Raw genomic sequence first — 19,922 nt, forward strand, 5'->3', positions numbered from 1 at the left:
GGGATTAAGGCCAAAGGCTGTTCAGTAACTGTTGCCCTTTTTATATTTTTACATTCAGCACACAGACATTAAAATTACACCTTGTCATGCATAGATCCAGCGCCACAAATGGAGTCAGTTCAGGCTGAGCATTGAAGTAGCACTTTCATCAGGTCATTCATTCATGCTTCACCATCACTGCTCATTCAGCAGCTGAATAGTAACATCAACTCATATGTATACAGTTGTATAAGCACTAGGGCTGCATCACAATTTCATCGAAATTACAATATAGACTCGTGGAATATCTGTTAAAGGCCAAATATGTGTCAAACCATTCTGAATGAAGTATTGTGGTGTTGTTTGGTACAGATCCTCGCAAAAATCACACTATAATCATTTAAAAAATTTTATTTTAATATTTTTCAATGAAAATGAGAATAACAATACAAAAATGATCATTCCCTCCAATGTTGTGAATCATATCGCAATCGCAATATCAGTCAAAAGAATTGCAATTAGATTTCTTTCTCATATTGTGTAATCCCTAATAAGCACTTTAAAACATCACTTCTCACTATTACTCTGCCAATACAGAACAATTGCTGTTCCAGCTAACAAATGGGATCAACATTTTTTGTATTGTCATCTTAACTAAGATCTGATCTAAATGTATATTTATTAAGGGGGGATTTGTTCTCTGGGGCCAAATTTGTCACTCTTACTCCCACTTGCGAACTTAAGAATAAAACCTATTTATCGAAATTATGTGACTTAACAATGTTCTTAAATTTAAGCGCACAGAGAGATTAGATTCTAGGTGACAGAGACGGAGGTGAGCTCACACCCTCTGAGACATGTTTTGAAATGATTGTGCAAAATATCATAATGAATAATGTTATGTCAAGCAATACATATTATTCAGAATTTGGTAGTTTTAAACTGGTATTTGCATTTTATTGAATATTTAATAGGATGTAATACGACTTGTTTTGGCCTGGGACATCTCTACAGCAGCACACTAAAATGGTATTTTGACACATATTTTGCCTTTATCAAATATTGCTCATGTGATTTGGATATTGCACTAGTCCATATTAGGATTTCGATTTTTCCACCAAATCTTTACTGTATAAGCATCTACTATTACTAAAGTGTGACATTGTCGCGGCAGGATGGGACACTTTTAAATTCTACCGCTTTATTTGCCCACATTTTCTTGTTAATAGGCGGAAAATGCATTTTGTTGTGCTTATGTAGCAAACAATATACTATAATATTCATCACCATCCTGATGAAGACAAGCCAGTTAAAAACATTTGGGAAATAAAGCACGGTATGTTGGAGGAGAGCTGTGTTACTTGTTTAATTTTGATGATAAAGGACCATGATGTCTCACAGTTCATCAGCCTGTCTGTCCATCCAATTATCTGTCCATCTAGCTCTTTGGTCTTGAGTAGGATATCTCAAAAATTACCAGCCAGATTGCCATGAAATTTAGCAACAATATTCAAACCACACCAGAGGGTGATTCATAATGTTTGCTAATTTGGTTCTGTTGTTAAAATCTTCTGCTTTCACAATGCAGACTACAGTATTGTATGTAGGAGGGCTTTTGCAATGAGTGTCATTGTCAAAATAATGGACGTCTTTTTGTGAAATTGAATAATGTTTTTTTTTTTTATGTTGGGAAAGAATGCTTCACTGATCCTTATTATACATATTAGTATGCTTAAAAAAACGAATTTCCATCTTTTCCTTCTTGTCTCTGTCTATCTTTTCTCTTCTTCAGTATTACTATCTTTGGTACTGGGGCCAAGTGGCTGTCTGTGCTGCAGGAGAGGAACCTGAAACCCGGTGAGTTGTTGTCCCAGACACGAAGGTGTACACACTTACGTAAGCATGCACACAGACATCCGGAGACACACATGGACGCACACAGATAACAAGCAGAAACCCAGAGAGAAATGCATTCACCACACGCAAATAAACACACATCTAATCTACTACCTATGAGAATGGAACCTGGAACAATAGGAGCAGATGGACAAAATGATCATTATAATAGTGATGCTGTTTGACTCTAAATGTCCTTTATGCCATGTACTGCGTAAATCAACAGTTTGCCCTGTGTTCTGGTGTTTGACACTCATAAAAGTGCTGTTGTGATAATTCATATGAGTCATGGATAGGCCCAACTAATTGCTTTTAGAGTCACAGTACTCCAGAGAGAGAACCAGGTCTCTACACATAATCAGAGTCTTCCTAGTAACCTTCATACATGCCGTTCTGTCTTTGCTATTTCTGTGACAAAAAAAAAAGTCTGTTTAGAAGTGCATGCTAAAATTATTGCTGCTTTGCTGCGCTCTTTTGCAAAGTTACGTACTATATTGTAATAGAACAAAGCACATGACAATTTTCAAATTGTTAGGCTCCAATCCTTAATGTAAATCATAGACTGTTAAAATAGCATCTGTGATGTCACCCATTGGTCTGTGGACTCACGTTTTAAAGCCTCGAGTTTGGCAATACACGTGTTGCCAGCTTGGTTTTTTGCAACTGGATGTAACTATTTTTGTCGAGAAGGTGGAGCTGGGGAGGATAACGTGGCCAAGCCAGTGTTGTTTATGGTTGCAATGGCCATACCTCTCAAGTCTCACTGTTCCAGTTGAGGGGAGAGAGAGCGGATGACAGTTTGCTTGAGTTCAGGCTCTGTAGAGTCGTGTAATTATGACTTTATATACTACATGTACATAGTGGAAACCCTGTTGTGCATCTGCCCTATTTCTGATACTGTGGCGGCAGAAATCAACATAGAGGAAACAGTGGGTAGCTTTTGCGCTATTATTATTATTATTATTATTATTATTATTATTATTATTATTATTATTATAGCTACGTGTTGAATCGGCTGCAGGGCTAGGCTACTCTGACATTTTTATATTTTTATAAAGATACCCATTTATAATAGGCCTACCTATAATACTTTTATAACAATACCCATAATAATTTGGAATATTTTTAGTTTTTTCTTTCCTTTTATTTTTACCGCACAACCTCCCATCCCCCATTGTGAAAACCTTTAGCCTAGGCTATTTCATTATATTTTATCCAGACAATGCATAGTATTGATTATTGCACACACACACACACGCACACACACACAAAGAAATGCTGAATTAAATAAATAAAAAAATATTTGTACGATGCATCCCCTGCTTTATCAACAATTTTGGAATAAATGGGACCATAATTTACAAAAATACCAGTTAAATTTGTTAAATAAGCTGGCATCTGTTTTACGTAATTATTTAGCATAGCTTTTGCTCTTTTGTTTTTCCTCTTCATCCCCTCATCTAAACTTTCAAATATCCTCCTGTTCTCCTCCTCCTCATTTAAATTACCAGTTATAACTAATGCAAAGGGCTTAGCTGTTTCCTACATGTCCTTACCTTTGTTACTTTATACTTTCACTGTCTTTCCCATTTCTTCTCTCCTGAAATAAATTAGCACTTATAACCGATGTTTATTGCATAAACAGTTGCTGTGTGTTTCAGTTCCCAGTGCTCTGTTATAATTACCATTCATCTTTATTCATGGGGCCTGCTTTGTGTGTCTGTCTACCTGTCTGCAACTCACTGTAAATTAGCTACACACATTCTCCCAATGTTTTGGCCAAAACAGGAAGGCACGAAAATGTCTGTCTGTCTGTCTCTCTCTCTCTCTCTCTCTCTCTCTCTCTCTCTCTCTCTCTCTCTCTCTCTCTCTCTCTCTGTCTCTCTCTCTCTGTCTCTACTCCATCCTCTTTAATCAGCCAGCTACTTGATCAATTTGGCACTGTATGTTTGGATGCTTATTAGAGAAAGAGGGCATGGCAGAGGGAGGTTTGTGTGTGTGTGTGTGTGTGTGTGTGGTTGTGGTTGTATGTGCAAGCATGCCTCCAGTGGGCTGAGAAGGGTAGGGGGAGCTTCTTCACTGGCTGCCCCAGCGGAGGGGCCCTTTTCCCTGGGCTGACATTTGGACCGGACACCTGGAGGCATGGTGGGAGGTAGCAGGAGTTCCCACTGTGTGTGTGTGTGTGTGTGTGTGTGTGTGTGTGTGTGTGTGTGTGTGTGTGTGTGTGTGTGTGTGTGTGTGTGTGTGTGTGTGTGTGTGTGTGTGTGTGTGTGTGTGTGTGTGTGTGTGTGTGTGTGTGTGTGTGTGTGTGTGTGTGTGTGTGTGTGTGTGTGAGCTTATTAGTTTGCAGAGTGTTATTGGCTTGTGGATTGGGCATGGACCTTGGGGGACGAAGGCAAAAGGTGTGTGTGTTTGTGTGTGGTAGTACATGCAAGTTTGTATGCTGTTTCACATCAGGGTGTCAAACTGCATTAACAACACATGTAGGGGTTTACGGAGCCACAGCTGTGCAGGCTCATGTTGAAATTGCGCGTATGGATTCTTAGTAAGTTGAAAAATGATCACTCGATGCCAATTGTTTATAGTGGTTCATTTTGGTTGGTGCTTAAAATTTGAAAATGTTTTGATATTAGGAGCTACCTTTAATGAGATATACTGCATGTTCTATATGTAAGCAAGATTTATCCTCAATTACTTTTTTTATCTCTTTCTCTCTCAGCGGAAACGCACAACCTCCAGTCTCTCCACACCATCCTGTCTACTGGGTCTCCTCTCAAACCTCTGAGCTACGACTACGTCTACCGCTGCATCAAGAGCAACGTGCTGCTGGGCTCCATCTCAGGTAAAACTCACTGATACAGACTCTGTCGGGACACGTTTTGTCATTTTTCTTTTTACTTTATTTCCATCTAAGGGTACAAATAGCAGCAGCTTTTCTAGGTGTTGTTGGTGTGCACTACGTTACCACTTGCAGCTACAAAATAAAGCAATGAAGCATCTGCGATGCAAGAGAACTAACGCATACAAAGAAAATTTTAACAAAATAAATTGTCCTAATTTTCCTCACCACCCACAATGCTACCACACACACAAACACAGGCCCTCTCAGCCCATTGTTGTGTTGACAGGGCAATAAAATGCTTTCTGTCTCTGTGAGTCCTGAAAGGTTTACCATTTAGCACTGACAGGGTGACTGACGTATTACGGACACACGCGGAAATACAGATTAAGTAGGAGCTTGTAGCATCACACATGCACGCACACGCACACGCACACACACACACACACACACACACACACACACACACACACACACACACACACACACACACACTCACTCATGTGCATTATGACATGCGGGCAGAAGGATTGGACAATCAAGCTTTGACTGAAATGTCACCCACAAGGCAGAAATCAGAGGGACAGTATGAGCTGATTGACTTATTAATTCACATCTATATATTTGTCTTGAAGTTTGTTATAAAATGTCTCCACTTGTCTCTGCACATATTTTCTACTTGTCTCTTTTTTATACTGGCAACCATTGTACAGTAGAAGACAAGTGGTTATGTCAATAGTAATTACCAACATTTCACTCTATATTAAACAGTAAACAGATTTGTGACAATTGTCATCATTTTCTATCATCACTGAGAGGTACACTGTTGCATAACTTTATATTTACACACAAAGAGAAAGATACATACCTAAATGTTGACGTTATTATGACCACAACTATGAATATCTACTAGGAGGCTGTTCATGGCTGTTGGAATCTGGTAAACCTGGGTTTCCTTGTTTTCATAGTTTTGACCATCATTCCTAGTCATCATAAGAACATTTTACTCACCAAGATTGGATTTGGGAACATGATGACAGTCTAAACAAGAAAACAATTGAGACAAGAAACAAGACCAGTCTGGTGATCATACATATCCCCAGGTTAGCCATTTGTGAGGAAGAGAAAGGGAACCATAAAATGATCATCTGTTATTGATTATATCTGTCTGTTGTAAACATTGATCGCAGTTTACAGACCAACTCCATGGTTTACATTTGACTGTACTTACCACTCAAATTTGCGGTACTCTCAATTTTACCTGCCAATAAAGTGTTGTAGGTATTCTGGCCAAACTGTTCAGGTCGTTCCCTGTCAGACTTTGTTGTAGCAATGTCTTGTGTTCCTGGATCTCATCCGTTACTCTGGTCAGACCAGTCTTATCATAATTGATAGAAAGGTTGCCCAAAACTAAAACATTGAGAGTTGTAATACATTGTAATTATCATTGTAAAATTAGTATTTTTAACTAGATCTGTGCATGTGATCATAGATATGCATCCCTGTGTATATTATTTAGAACAGCAGGTCCTGCCCCATCAGTTTTCTCCTTGTCACCAAGGGCAACCGCAGGCACCAACTCCGTTGGCTGCCAACCGACCTAACCTTGACCCCCGAGGTCAACACTCACTCTCTGTGTGTGTGTGTGTGTGTGTGTGTGTGTGTGTGTGTGTGTGTGTGTGTGTGTGTGTGTGTGTGTGTGTGTGTGTGTATGTGTGTGTGTTTAGGATTTATCGGAGCATATGGGAATGACTGGTGGTCACAGTGACATATGTGATGGGCCCCTTTGCCATTTTTCACCCCATGTGACTGTGTGTGTGTGTGTGTGTTATCCTGTCAGCAGGGAAGTCGGACCCCCGCTGCGCCTCATTGGGGGATTTTAACACTTTCACTGCTGGATTTCTTCCATCCTAATATACCTCCGTCTGACTGCCCATATGTCACTCCTCTATTCCATTTTTGTCTCTTCTCTTCTCTTCTCTCAAGTATTGAATTTGTGTTTGTAAAGTCTTCCTGTGACTTTCATTAAGTGTATTCTTTTTTATAATTCATCTTTGAATATATGAATGCATGCGTAGGTTAGATGGTTGTTTTTATTTCTCAGTTGGTGGCTTTGTCTGACCCCAAACTGTGTCAAAGTATGTTCAAAGCACTCTCACCTACACAAATTAATGCAGACTTGCACACACGCACACAAATATGTACACATAAACTGGAGAGTTCAAAAAAGATTTTCCTTTACTGTTCAGAATAGTCAGTGCCGTTAGAAACATTAGATCGGTGTGACACACACACACACACACACACACACACACACACACACACACACACACACACACACACACACACTAAATGGCTGATGAGGACCGGCATCCTAAGATAGCTGCAGTGGCTTTTGGCTTAAAATATACTTAACTGTGTGTGTGTGTGTGTGTGTGTGTGTGTGTGTGTGTGTGTGTGTGTGTGTGTGTGTGTGTGTGTGTGTGTGTGTGTGTGTGTGTGTGTGTGTGTGTGTGTGTGTGTGTGTGTGTGTGTGTGTGTGTGTGTGTGTGTGTGTGTGTGTGTGTGTGTGTGTGTGTGTTTTTGTGTGTGTGTGTACCCAGCCATTAAAGTGAGTGCAATAAAATAATTGCGTGTCTTCCCACTATAAGTGTGTGTGTTTAATCAGAAGACAAAGTTTCCACTTCCTCCTGGGAGCCAATTAAAGCTCAATAAAGAGCCTGGCAGAGAGAGAGACAAAGAGAGAGAGAGGGAGAGCCAGTGTAAAGAACAGAAAGAAAAGCAACAGAGAAGGAAGGAGTGGTAGAAGGGCAGAGAGCAGTTGAGAGGAAGCGAACAAGATGGATGGAGTCTTATGATACAGAGAGGCAACGAAACAGGGAGGTAGAGTTGAAACAATGGAAAGAGAGATGAATAGAACATGTCAGAAATAGCAGATGATTGGAAGGTAGAAAGAGATAAATGCATGGTGCAGCAGAGAGAGAAAGAGAGAGAGAAAGAGAGAGTATGACAGTTTAAAAAATGTGCTGCAACAGTGTAGAACTCCTATATAGGTCAATGGAGGTGGAGCAGGGCACTAACACTGCCAGTTTGTGTTGTCGAAATGTAAGATTGATTCCAATACTAAGTTTAGTAATTTCTCAGGTTCGTGGACACTGTGATGCGTTACTAAGGTACAGTACCTTATTCTACAGGTTAGCAAACAAACTAAAATGTATGTTTTCCATTTGAGACTGATTTCTTTGGAACTAGATTGATATAACTTCACGTTTGTTAAACTTAAAGCTGCATTGAACTTGGGGGTTACAGCCTTTAAAATGTGTAGAAAGTAACTTGCTGCTTTTTTGTGTTATTTTGTATATATTTAAAGTTGTGGACTGTTGGTCGAACAAAACAAGCAATTTGAAGTTACCTCAGGGTCCGGGAAATTACGGGCATTTTTTTTTTCATGTTTTCTGGACTAATAATAATTCAGTTGAAAAAAATAAAGGAATACATTTGGAGCAATAATCATTGTTTGTCTACATCGGTTGGGCCATCCATTAATTGCAGGGTCAGTGGCTAGATCCTTGGCCCTGAACCCTAAATTGCTCCTGAAGGTTAGGCCTTGCATGGCATCTCTCTGCCATCAGTGTGTGAGTGTATGGATGAGAGGCAAATTATAAGGTACTTGGATAAAAGCACTATATAAATACAGTCTGTTCACTTTAGAATTGTTATGGCTAATGTATCAGCAAACAATTATACAAACCGACAGACACAACCTAAGGTTATCATTCATTTTGAGTCATGCTTCTGGTATTGTTCACTCTTCTTTAAGCTCTGGTTTGGTCTCTACGGACTCCTGAAAAGAAAAATCTTCGGCTTTAGCTGCAACATTTTGACTGTATTCACCAGCCAATTGTTACCTTTGTCTGTCTGCAGTTCTGTGCTGGGAAAGTAGTGTATAGTTATTGTATTGGACTGGATCCTTTTTGTAAACAGCTTCTACTGGAAAAGGTGTTAATGAGAGTAGTTAACCATCCCCACCACCTCCTTTAAAGGTGCAGTTATTTCAAGTGATGTGTTACATTTTCAGACCAATAACCGACTCATCCTCTCCCTCTGTGTCTGTTATTCTCTCATCGCTCTGCCCAGGCGGCACTGACATTGTGTCATGCTTCATGGGTCAGAACCCAACAGTTCCAGTGTACCGGGGCGAGATCCAAACAAGAAACCTCGGCATTGCTGTGGAAGCTTGGGGCCTTGACGGTAAGAGTGTGTGCATGTTATTTTTTGGGGGGCTTTTCCCTTTAATATATAGTGACAGTGGATAGACTGGAAAGGGGGAGAGAGATGGGGGACGACACGCAGCAAAGGGCAGCAGGTCGGATTCGAACCCGCGCCGCTGCAGGACGCTCTTACTGGATGAGCTAGAGGCCGCCCCGTGTGTGCATGTTCATAGTGGCTGAATTGCATAGAAATGGAATACCATTGCTTGTACTCTCTATTTATTGAGCAATCTATATTGCCAACAGAGTCTAGGGGGTCACGTAGAGGTTGTAAGAAAGTTGGTAGTGTGAATTGTAGGAATGGAAAAATATGATTATTTTATATTAAATATATATAAATACCGTATATTTATATTCATCTAATTAATCACAAGCCTCACTCACTGCTGAGATGCCCTTGAGCAAACTTCCCATCTGCTTCTGGAGCTGCTTGGTAGCTAACATAAGAAGAATGCAGTTATACATGGTTGCTCCCATATGTCGGTGTACCTGTATGCATTGGCATGAATTTGAAGCTAGCCATTGCTGAAAAATTAACAGAATAATTAGTGAACTTTCCCTGGGTAAATACAGTAAAAAACTAAAGGGAAACACTATTTTTTTTTTATTACCAAGCCAAACTAAAAAAAGAGAGATTTTTATCTTGCTGGGAGTCTTTCAAGCCCTCTGTTTTTCTCATTGATTTTTAGTCCCTTGTTCCCCAGCTCCCGATCCCTGCTGCAGGCTGTACTGCCGTATCTCCACCACCTCAAAGGAGAGTGGACTGAGTGATAATTTAAAGGCAGTTTTGTAGGAAGAGTTTGGGATTATTTTAGTCGGTCTCTAAGCCTATAACACCATCCTGAGGGAGTAGGTGAGGTCTGTGTGAAACCACACACTAAGGTGTATCAGGTTCTCTGAGTGTGGGATACATTACTAGGTGATATACTTTTCTTTATCTGAGAATGTTTTATTCATCTGTGTGTGTGTGTGTGTGTGTGTGTGTGGGTGTGTGTGTTTGTGTGTGGGTGTGTATGTGTGTGTGTGTGTGTGTGTGTGTGTGTGTGTGTGTGTGTGTGTGTGCGTGCGTGCGTGCGGAACAGGTAAACCTGTATGGGGAGAGAGTGGCGAGCTAGTCTGCTTGAAACCAATCCCCTGCCAGCCAACACATTTCTGGAATGATGAGAATGGGATGAAATACCACAAAGCTTACTTTTCTACATATCCTGGTAAGTACAGAAACATCATGTATAAATAAAAACTTACATACAGTATATCTGTACACAAAAACCCAGAAAAAAAGAAACACTTTTATGATCTAATGCATTTAAAGGGGAATTTCAGGTATTCTTTAACCTGGACCCTATTGTCCTATGGATCTGTGTGAATATTTTAAATTGGTCAGGTACTTAGGTATAGCAACCGTCAATGTACGTCCAACACAGTAACGTACCTCCGCTCTATCTGGATCTCTCCACTCTTGGAAGAGCATTTTTCTTTAGGAAAACGTACTTTGGTGTAGGATTTCTTCTCCTCTTTGGCTGGCAGTAGTCATCCACGGTCAAAATGGTCACTGCATACAAGATGGTCTGTGAGGCGCAGGGTAGGGACCAGAGTGTTAGGATCTAATTGTAGCTGTAGCACAACTAGCCTCAACTTCAGCCTGTACACATCCAAACGTCTATAAAAGCTGCGTGAAGGCACAATTCAAAAATGCACAATGGACCTTTTTTCATAGCAGACATTTTGACTTGTCATTGTAGGAAAAGCACAGCTGAAATTGATAACCTTAACGATGGCTCAATTCCATCAAGTGTCCCAGTAAGCTGTTTCCGTGAGTCAGCATGAACAATACCAGGGCCTCTCTAAGTGGAAGGCAGCCATCATTAATGGTTTTGAATACACCTGTGCTTTTCCTACTATGACATGTCAACATGTCTGCCGTGAAAAAGGTTTATTGGAAATCTTTTAGAACCCAAAGCTAGGTTTCCTGTACCCCAAAACAACAAACTCTCCCCAGCACTCCTCTCTCTAGCTCTCTCACTTGCACACCGCTGTCTTTCGACAACAAATCACCTCGCGAGATTTCAGAACAGGACGTCACCACGTCATCTTTCCACAATGTAGTCGGGCACAGTATTGTTATAATAATCCGTGTCTGTCTGTGGCAAAAACAAGCACTTTTAGTGGACGTACATTGACAGTGCGCATTTGCCCTATAGGATTACATTGCAACTCAGTTTGGGGCTTCTCTCTCAGTACTGGACCAGTTTCAAAGATTTTTGTTCACATTAGTAACTTATACACATATCCATGGGAAAATAGTGTCCAGTTTGAAAAATACCAAAAATCCCCTTTAACACCTTGTTATTTTATTATATTGAATTCAATTCTTGACAGCTGTTTTTGTCTTTTTCATGCATGTATTGTGGTTTTATGGTTTCTTTTTAATGTGTGTTTTTCTATTATCACATTCTTTTTGTCTAGGGGTATGGGCCCACGGAGACTACTGTAAAATCAACCCAAAGACAGGAGGCATTGTCATGCTGGGCAGAAGGTCAGCCATTAATCGTTCTACTCAGGGGAGAGTGACCGAACGTTGAAATAAACATTGTTTCATCGCTGTAGTTTTAATTGATTCTTTTTTTTTTTTAAGAGTACTGCTCAAGTGGATAGGTTAACATGGGCTATTTTTGCATGAGATTTGGCACACCACTGCATTATATTATTCAGCTCTCTAAAGCTGTTTTATGGGAAAAACACCAAAAGGATTCAGTTCTTTCAGGGTAAACGGAAAACATGGAAATATGCACGTACGGAAACAAATAAATAGACCAAGATATAGTTTCCATATGGCATATGTATGAAGAAAGAAAGAATCACAAGCTTACAGAAACTGAAATTGTTTCCGTATTCCGGTAGATTTCTTTCTCTCCATTGCAGTGTGTTGTATGATTTGTGGCAAGACAGCTTCTCAACGACAGACACTAGAGTTTTGGATCTTGAACCTGTGTTTGTTCTGCAGTGACGGTACATTGAACCCCAACGGAGTCCGATTTGGCAGCTCAGAGATCTACAACATTGGTGAGTGTAGAGCTTTACCCGTGGAGGTGAAGGGTGTGGCTGTAAGAAAGGATGAGAGATAATGAAAGGAAATAGCAAAGCATTTTGGTGAGCTGAAATTGAGTAATGGTCCTCTATATATTGGTGAAAAAAATACATCTTACAACACTCCACACATCCTCTTCTCTGTTCTTCTTATCTTTGCTCCCTTACTCACCTCTCACCTCCCCTTCTCTCCTTGCCTCTCATCTGCTCTACTCATTTTTGTTTTGTCTCCTTTTGTCCTCTACTCTGCCCTCTCCGTTCCTCTCCTCTCCTCTCTGCAGTGGAGGCGTTCGAGGAAGTCACAGACAGTCTTTGCGTTCCTCAGTACAATGCCGACGGAGAAGAGCGAGTTATTTTGTTCTTAAAGATGGCACCTGGTAGGCCCTTCTGTCCAGAGTTGGTGTCAAAGATTAAAGGAGCCATTAGAAAAGCTCTGTCTGCCCGACACGTGCCTGCTCTGCTGCTGCAGACTAAAGACATTCCTGTAAGAGAAATAATGATTTCAATCAGATATGAATAAACCTGTGAGATTATCCTGTCACAATGTAAAAGTCAGTTTTGTCTTGAATGACAGCTCATTTCTTCATCCCTCTGCAGTACACCATCAGCGGGAAGAAGGTGGAGGTGGCTGTGAAACAGGTGATTGCTGGCCGGGAGGTGGCACAGAGAGGAGCTTTCTCCAACCCTGATTCGCTGGATCTCTACAAGAACATTCCTGAACTGCAAAACTATTAGAGATGAGGCTTCACTGAGCTGGAGGAGAGGACCTGCAAAAGAGAACCACCTGTCAAGAATTCAGCGTAGTTTTTAAATTGACTTTATTCAAATGTACGGGGAACAGGGAGATATGCAAAGCGCATTGCAGGGGTAGTTTCCAAAGGCCACCTTGAGCTTTGTACAGGGCATATTAAAAGGAAAAACAAAAGTGTATGTCAAAATAATACAAAAATGGTACAAAAAAAATATATATATATGTAACTATAATAATGTGTATGGTATCAGGCAGACGAGAGACTTTAAAAACATAAGTTGTACTGCGCCATTGTCTTTGCTTTCAATCAAATGATCAAGCAGCTGCTCTCGGTTTACCATGTTGTGCAAGTAAATGTTGGATGCTGGATTCTGCTTTGGATGTAATATGATGTGAACAGCAGCACTTGTGAATACGCTCATGCTCTGAAGCCACCAGTAATGGAGAATTTTGCATCAAGTGCTTTACATTCTGATTTGCAATCAGCCAGTAAAGAACAACATCTCTCTTGTGTCCCCTGCTATAAGCCCAGCGTTGGTTCGGAGTGGGTCCCAGACTGAAAATCCAAGGAAGTGTGCAGATAAACACACACACACACAAACACCTGGGATTAACACTTCAGCTTTGCCTCATATCACCATATCATTGTTATGTGGTGTGTATTGCTTTATCAAATGTACATAAATGATTTTTCTTTTTTTTTGGGACTGTGAAATGATGTTAACATTATAATTCTGCATTTAAATATAGTGACCCAAACGTAACCAAAGTGAGTCTCAGATTTAGAGGGTCTTAACATGTCAGGAGTTGTAGTTTGAATAAATGAAATGGGAGATTCCAGATGAAACTAAATTTACTGAACCTTTCCCGACCTAAAACGTTATTGCTCTCTTGTCTATTACATACTTAACTCCTAACAATGATTTGACTTTGTAACCACTGAATCTGTTTCATACCGCCCAGGAGATGAAGGCATGAATTGATGAAGTTCTCCGTACGTTTTTTTTCCAGTCACATTGGCCCTCATTTATTAAGCTGTAAAGAGCAAATGGTCATTCCACTACAAAAAGCGTGTATTTATTAATTTCATATCTATGTTCAATGTTTGTCATAACTGTATGAGAAAATGTGCTCTCTTCAAATAGCTACAGTACAGCCGGTTTTTACTTTGTACATGGGAAAGCTAAATTATCTACTCCTAATTTCGTCAAGCTGTGTGGCAAAGCCTAAAGGCTCAGTATTAAAGATGAACCACAGTGGTTTGGTCACTAACACTGAGCAACACGGGTGTACAATAACAAAAGTCACTTGGGTTTATTTTCCTGTTGAAAGTAAAATCACAGTCACAGATATACAGTACATGTCCGAAGCATTTGATCTTTGGAGAAAAATTAAGCATTTTATACTGATACAGTAGTAGCATTTTTCTTACTGGACTGGTTTTTGTTGTTTGGCCTTTGATTCAGTCTTTGTCACTTGTTTCCAGATTATTTTAAACCTGTTTAAATGTATGAATGTTGACAAATCAACTCAAAGATTCTGTGGTTCATCTTTAATGTCGCTGCTTAGATTGAATCAATTTCCTATTTAAAGGTACCCTATAGGAGGTTTTGACACCTTGCAGCACTATGGGGCGATATTTTGATGAGTGGGTCCACATTTTGTTTGTATCTTGTAAATGCGGGTGACGGGATAAATATTCCTTCCAAGGGTGTCGCACTATTCCACAGATTGACAGGTGGCGGTAATGTTTTAAGAAAAGTATATAAAGTATATTTCAAGGAAATATACGAATGAATAGTATAATAATGTTGGAAGTTGACAGAGCCATGAACTTGAGACTTGGTTGGAGTCCAGTTCCTCGGAGTAAAAAGTCTCACTAATCTGGTGTTCTAGGATTTTATTTATTCCTACCTTTAGTCATTCAAAACATGAGAAAATGCCTTGTTGGCATCCTGTCAGTGTGCAGAGGACATAGGAGGGCTGCAGAAATGAGGAGTGTGGGTTGAATGTAGGAATGTTGTCAAATGAAAAGCTGTGAAAAGTGTTTACCAAATTCACAAATAATAACCATCTGATGAGCATGAATGGTAAGTGCCATGCAGTCCCCCAGAGAGGCTGTGTGTTGTATGATTTATCCCAGTAGTCTTATAACCGAGTACATCACAAACTAGAAAATGACTTTGTTAACGGCTTGATTGTACACTCCGTACTTACAAGGGTTGACGGTTAATTAATTCTTGGTGCAATCAATTTCAAATATAAATTGAAGCTGCAGACTAAATATAGACTGTTTATTCTCCGTTATATTATAAACTGACCTGTGGTGCTTAAATGTGTTTTCTTCCATACTGAGGACGATTAAATGTGTAAACTGACTGGATATGAATGTGATTGACTCTGTCTTCCCACAGGTGAATTTATTGTGAAACTAGTCAGAATAAGTGCCATTAGCGACTTCCTTGTGCAATTAAAAACACAGTGCAAGTACAGACATGTTAGTTTGGCTAGATTACACACAAAGTAGAAAAATTGTTGCACGCAGTGTCTGTTTCTTCACCCATATGTTTCCGAAGGGGTGTTTGAACCCTCTGTCTAACGGGGCCAGAAAATCCAAATTTGAGTAACTAGGTTTAGCTGAAGTGGCAAGTGAAAAATGGCCATCACAATTCCCCAAAGCCTAAGGTGACGTCTTCAAATGACGTGTTTTGTCCGAGGGTTTGGCACCTGCATCTGAAATGATAGACAATATATGTCAGAGCTTTCAGCAACTTCTTGTCTCTAAATACAACAAAAATAAAATACAACAAACCACATTGCAGCCAATCACAGACAAGATGGTTGGGGGAGGGGGTGCTGGGGGTGTTGTCTCCCAAGACCGGGCTTTTTCACAGTGTATTGAGGGGGCAGACAGCTAGCGGATCAAGAAGAGATGCCTACGATTTGAGACAAAAATGAAATTGTGCTGAAACCATGCAGGAACTCATAGTGCACCTTTAAGTTCACAATGCTATAAATCAAAGAAAAAAAGGCAGACAATTTAAAAGTTGCTACTGCTTTGCCACTTTGCTCGATATATGAGGGGCTATGTGCAGGACAGTTTGTTTCCAGGTGTGATGGGGGATGCTTCCCCAGCGCAGGTGAATACAGTATCATTTGTTGTATAGTAAACACAGCGCCAGGCCTGACTCCTCCCCCAGCCAATTCCCTAATCAGGGCCATTAAGGGTTCATATAAGGCACCTGTTTGGCCAATAACTCTTTTGGCCCTTACCCTCTGTCTTTGTTGTGGCTGGTAATGTTTTGGTGTTACAGGTATGTAGTTCAGAGGTGCATCTCTTAACCCTTAAATTGCCTCCTAGACTCCTCCACTTGCGTCCCTTCCTCGCATCTTAGTCCCTCCAACTGAGGAGGCCAGGGAGAGACGCAAGGACATCATGGGAGAGAGGAAGCGAGGAAATGTGCTTTTAGGGACGAGACGTCCTTTCCTCTTAAGTGTCACGTGAATTCGTCAGCTGTATGGGCGGAGTTAGCAACTCTTTCAGCTTTCCTAGAAGGCTGCTCTCGTCTATCTTCGCTCATGTCTCCCCAGTGAGTCCTCCTCGATGCTCGCTCCTTGGGGCAGGAATAAAAGCTTTGAGGCAGCATTCACCGAGCAGGGACAAAACAACTTCCGGTTTGACAGAGGAGTCGAGGAGATATCAAAAAAGGGTTATGAGATGCACCTAGGTTTTTACACTGCATGTAGTTGACTGTCTTCTCTTCTAGCTTTGATCTGATATGTTGGCTGAGCATATTGTGTGGGGGAACCATGAATGTTGGAACCCACCGTTGTTGTCCTGCCTACTTTTTTTTTTTTTTTTTTTTTTGGAGTGCGAGAGTAAATGCACCATAGGCCTACCAGAGGTGGTCAGTAGAGTCACAACATCATTTTGGTATGCAGCATGGTGAGCCCCGTTTTCCCTTTTTTAGGTTCACCTGCTGCTTTTTGTTCCCTTGTTTTCTTTGGTCTCATGGTTTGTTTTACTTGAGTTTTTGTTCTTTTTCCTGTATTGTCAAACCAACTGTGTTTGGATCCTTTTCGTTTTAGTTCCCTTTTGTTCAGTAAAACAAAGTTGCATATTGTTGGGAGGCGAGGAGGTCGCTACACTTTCTGCATGCGAGTAAAAGCTATACACAAATATAGATTGCATCATTTTTGCCGTAAAGATTGCTGTACTGCACTTGACATGGGGATGCACTCATCAGCGTAGTCTGCCTCTTCACAAGTAGTCTCAGCTCTGTTTCACCAGTTTGGTTTATATTGGACTGACAGTTATAGGGCACACTTACAATTTTAGATTTTGTATTAAGGCCTTTATAAGCTTGTAATGAATCTCTATTTGTATTCCCCTTCCAGTAACTTTCCTTAGGCTATTAAAATGATCTTTCCTCCACAGCAGCTCCAGTTCCTGCGCATTTGGTAAAATGACAAATGGTTTTCACGTTTTGATTTTGTACAGAACAAACAAGATACCATTTGTTTTAGCTTTAGGGGACAGAGCTAGGCTAGCATTTCAAGTCTGTCTTTATGCTAAGCTAACTGGCTCCTTGCTACATTTACCGTACAGATGTGAGAATGCAATCAAACTTCTCATCTAACTCTAGCAAGAAAGCAAATTAACATTTCCCCAAAAGTCTAATTTCTGTAATTAAACTAAGTTGAAATCGACTACTCATGAATACGAAGATGCAAGGTTTGCTATTGTGATTATTCCCTTACTTGAGAAAAAATGTATATGCCGATTTTTAAGGTTTTTCAAAATGGCTTCAATATCATGTATCAGGGAGATCACTCTTTTTTTGGTTCATTTCATTGGGATCCGTCTTTTGTTCCTCAATGGTTGTTGGATAAAGAATACTTTTACTATAGAAATTGCCTTGCTTACTCCAACCTCTGATGGATTCAGTTCCTCCTCAGAAGTCGGAAACCTTCCGACTTCCCAGGCGTGCGTTATTGTTCCTTCCTATCTTCATGTCTCCAATTACCCTCAGGTGGCAGTACGTTCACTGCAGCCAACCCCCTTCCTGTCACCCCCATAGGAGATTTGTTGAATCTAAATTGGTTCCCAAAGAGACTTTCTCCTGAAAGGCTGATGACAACATCAATAAAGCGCTCCCATGTGCTTCAGTTCTTCTGTGCAGATTGACAGGAATGTATCAGAGCAATCTTGAAGTGAAAATGAAGCGCGTCACCCACTCACTGTCATATTTAAATCCCGGGAATGGAAAGAAGCCTCCGTTTTGTCAAAGGAGCCAGGAAAACCTCAGGGAGTTGAAAAGAATCTTTATTTATTCTGCATACTTTTACTGTAATCCAGCAGGTATCTGCTGTGCAGGTGGGTCAACAGATGGAGGGAAGAAATCTCTCTTGATGTCTCGGCGTGTTGGGTCTGAGGTAGCTCACTGCACTGAATGGATGTATCAAGAACATTTCCTTCCTATCCAGCATTGGTGCCAAATCATGAACCCATTTAAGTTGACAACAAAAAAAGATGAAACATAGCGAGCTGCATTTCATGCCAGCTCTTGCTTTAGTTGCTCTTAGTGAAATATCTCAACTACTAGATGGGTTGCTATTAAAGTTAGTGTCCTTCTTGGGATGAATTATAACTTTGGGGAATTGGAGTAGTGACGTCTTCAGGCCCAAATTTTGTATTTGTCAATACTTTGGTTTATGACCAAATAGTTACAAAGGTTTTTTAACAACTTACCAAATGTGAGGATGCTAACATAAAAACTATAATCGTGAACATGGTAAACATTATTTTTTATTATCATTATTATTATAGGCTACCTGGTAAACATCGGCTTAGCATTGTCATTGACATTAGCATTTAGCTCAAAGCACTGCTGTGTCTAAGCACAGCCCCTGCTGGCATGGCTGTAACTTCTTTTTTTCAACATCTTTTTTTGCTGTCCTTTTTGAAAAAATGGAACGTGTAAGCACAAATGGGTATGGTTTCAATGTTTTGGTTTTTCTCTATTTCTCGATTGGATTTGTGTATACTTTAAAATTTAGCTAATAAACTACTCTACTGAATGTGTTTGGAAATTTGTGCTTATGTGTGACCATATACAAAACTAAAACCAGAGGTAAGATAACTGATGTCTAACTGTTCAGTAGATATTCAATGATTAAAATAAAGTGGCTCCAACAACCAATCTGCTTTGTGTTCCCTTTTCAATTTGATCCTCAAAGGGACACAACAGTGGCTTTTATTTCATATTCACTATCAACAATATGAGATAACTCCCTCTCCCCCCACTCCTGTATCTCCAGTAGTAATTATTTCACATCCTCCTCATGCGGATTAATGAAATGTTATGTCATTCAACTGAGTTTGACGCGAGAAGCAGCTAAATGGAAAAGAATCTCCACTGAGACTCGTGCCTGTGTAGAGTGGCCCAAATTGTGTTGAGCAGATGTGCAAATTTCTCCTGTACATTTTTAGATTCCTCTATTGCCTAACAATGTTTTTGTGTCCTCTGGAATGGCAATTGTGACTTTATAAAACACTGTTCTGTATAAATTAGTTTATGGCTTAAATTTGACAGATTATTATCTGGGAAACGTTATGCAGAATCCATGTCTAAAAGAGCGGCCCACTGCAACTGCAGTCTAAATAAGATCAACATTAATTGTCTAATTAGTTATCGATGATGTATTTTTAACTTTTATATTTCTTTATTTACATGATTATTAACTGCTGATTTGCTGATTATGGTAATTGTGTTTTCTTGTCATTTCATTTCTTTGTATTTTTCTTTGTGTTTTTTATTTTATTTTTAAGTTAGTTGAGGGCAGGTCTAACGTATAATGTATATTATTCAGTTCCATGGTTTTGTATGTGTTTCTTCCATGCTTCTTAAATTGATTACTGTAAAGTCTTGACTAAAATATTTTTGTCCATTTGAAAACAACAAATAATATTGTAACTTGCTTGCAATCCAACCCAAAGAGCATTTTCTAAAATAAAGAAAGGTTTTCTTGATTTTAGTGCAGAGCTGGATTGAAATAGTGTCAATGCACTTTGGAGGACTGAATTATCAGCATATAG

The 19,922-nt window shown here is 39.9% G+C and overlaps 1 protein-coding gene across 1 annotated transcript in view; it reads left to right on the forward strand.

Annotated features, from left to right (window-relative positions):
* aacs (acetoacetyl-CoA synthetase) overlaps positions 1–15,163 on the forward strand; it is a 44,034-nt gene extending 28,871 nt beyond the window's left edge. The window contains exons 11-18 of the mRNA XM_028578011.1: positions 1,772–1,836; positions 4,595–4,717; positions 8,852–8,965; positions 10,068–10,193; positions 11,452–11,521; positions 11,990–12,048; positions 12,354–12,556; positions 12,670–15,163. Of these exons, the coding sequence (XP_028433812.1) occupies positions 1,772–1,836; positions 4,595–4,717; positions 8,852–8,965; positions 10,068–10,193; positions 11,452–11,521; positions 11,990–12,048; positions 12,354–12,556; positions 12,670–12,807 (898 nt within the window). The 3' untranslated portion in view covers positions 12,808–15,163. The remainder of the gene's footprint in view (positions 1–1,771; positions 1,837–4,594; positions 4,718–8,851; positions 8,966–10,067; positions 10,194–11,451; positions 11,522–11,989; positions 12,049–12,353; positions 12,557–12,669) is intronic.
* Positions 15,164–19,922: the final 4,759 nt, after the last annotated feature.

The sequence above is a fragment of the Perca flavescens genome, chromosome 5, assembly GCF_004354835.1.
Source record: "Perca flavescens isolate YP-PL-M2 chromosome 5, PFLA_1.0, whole genome shotgun sequence".
Taxonomy (NCBI): domain Eukaryota; kingdom Metazoa; phylum Chordata; class Actinopteri; order Perciformes; family Percidae; genus Perca; species Perca flavescens.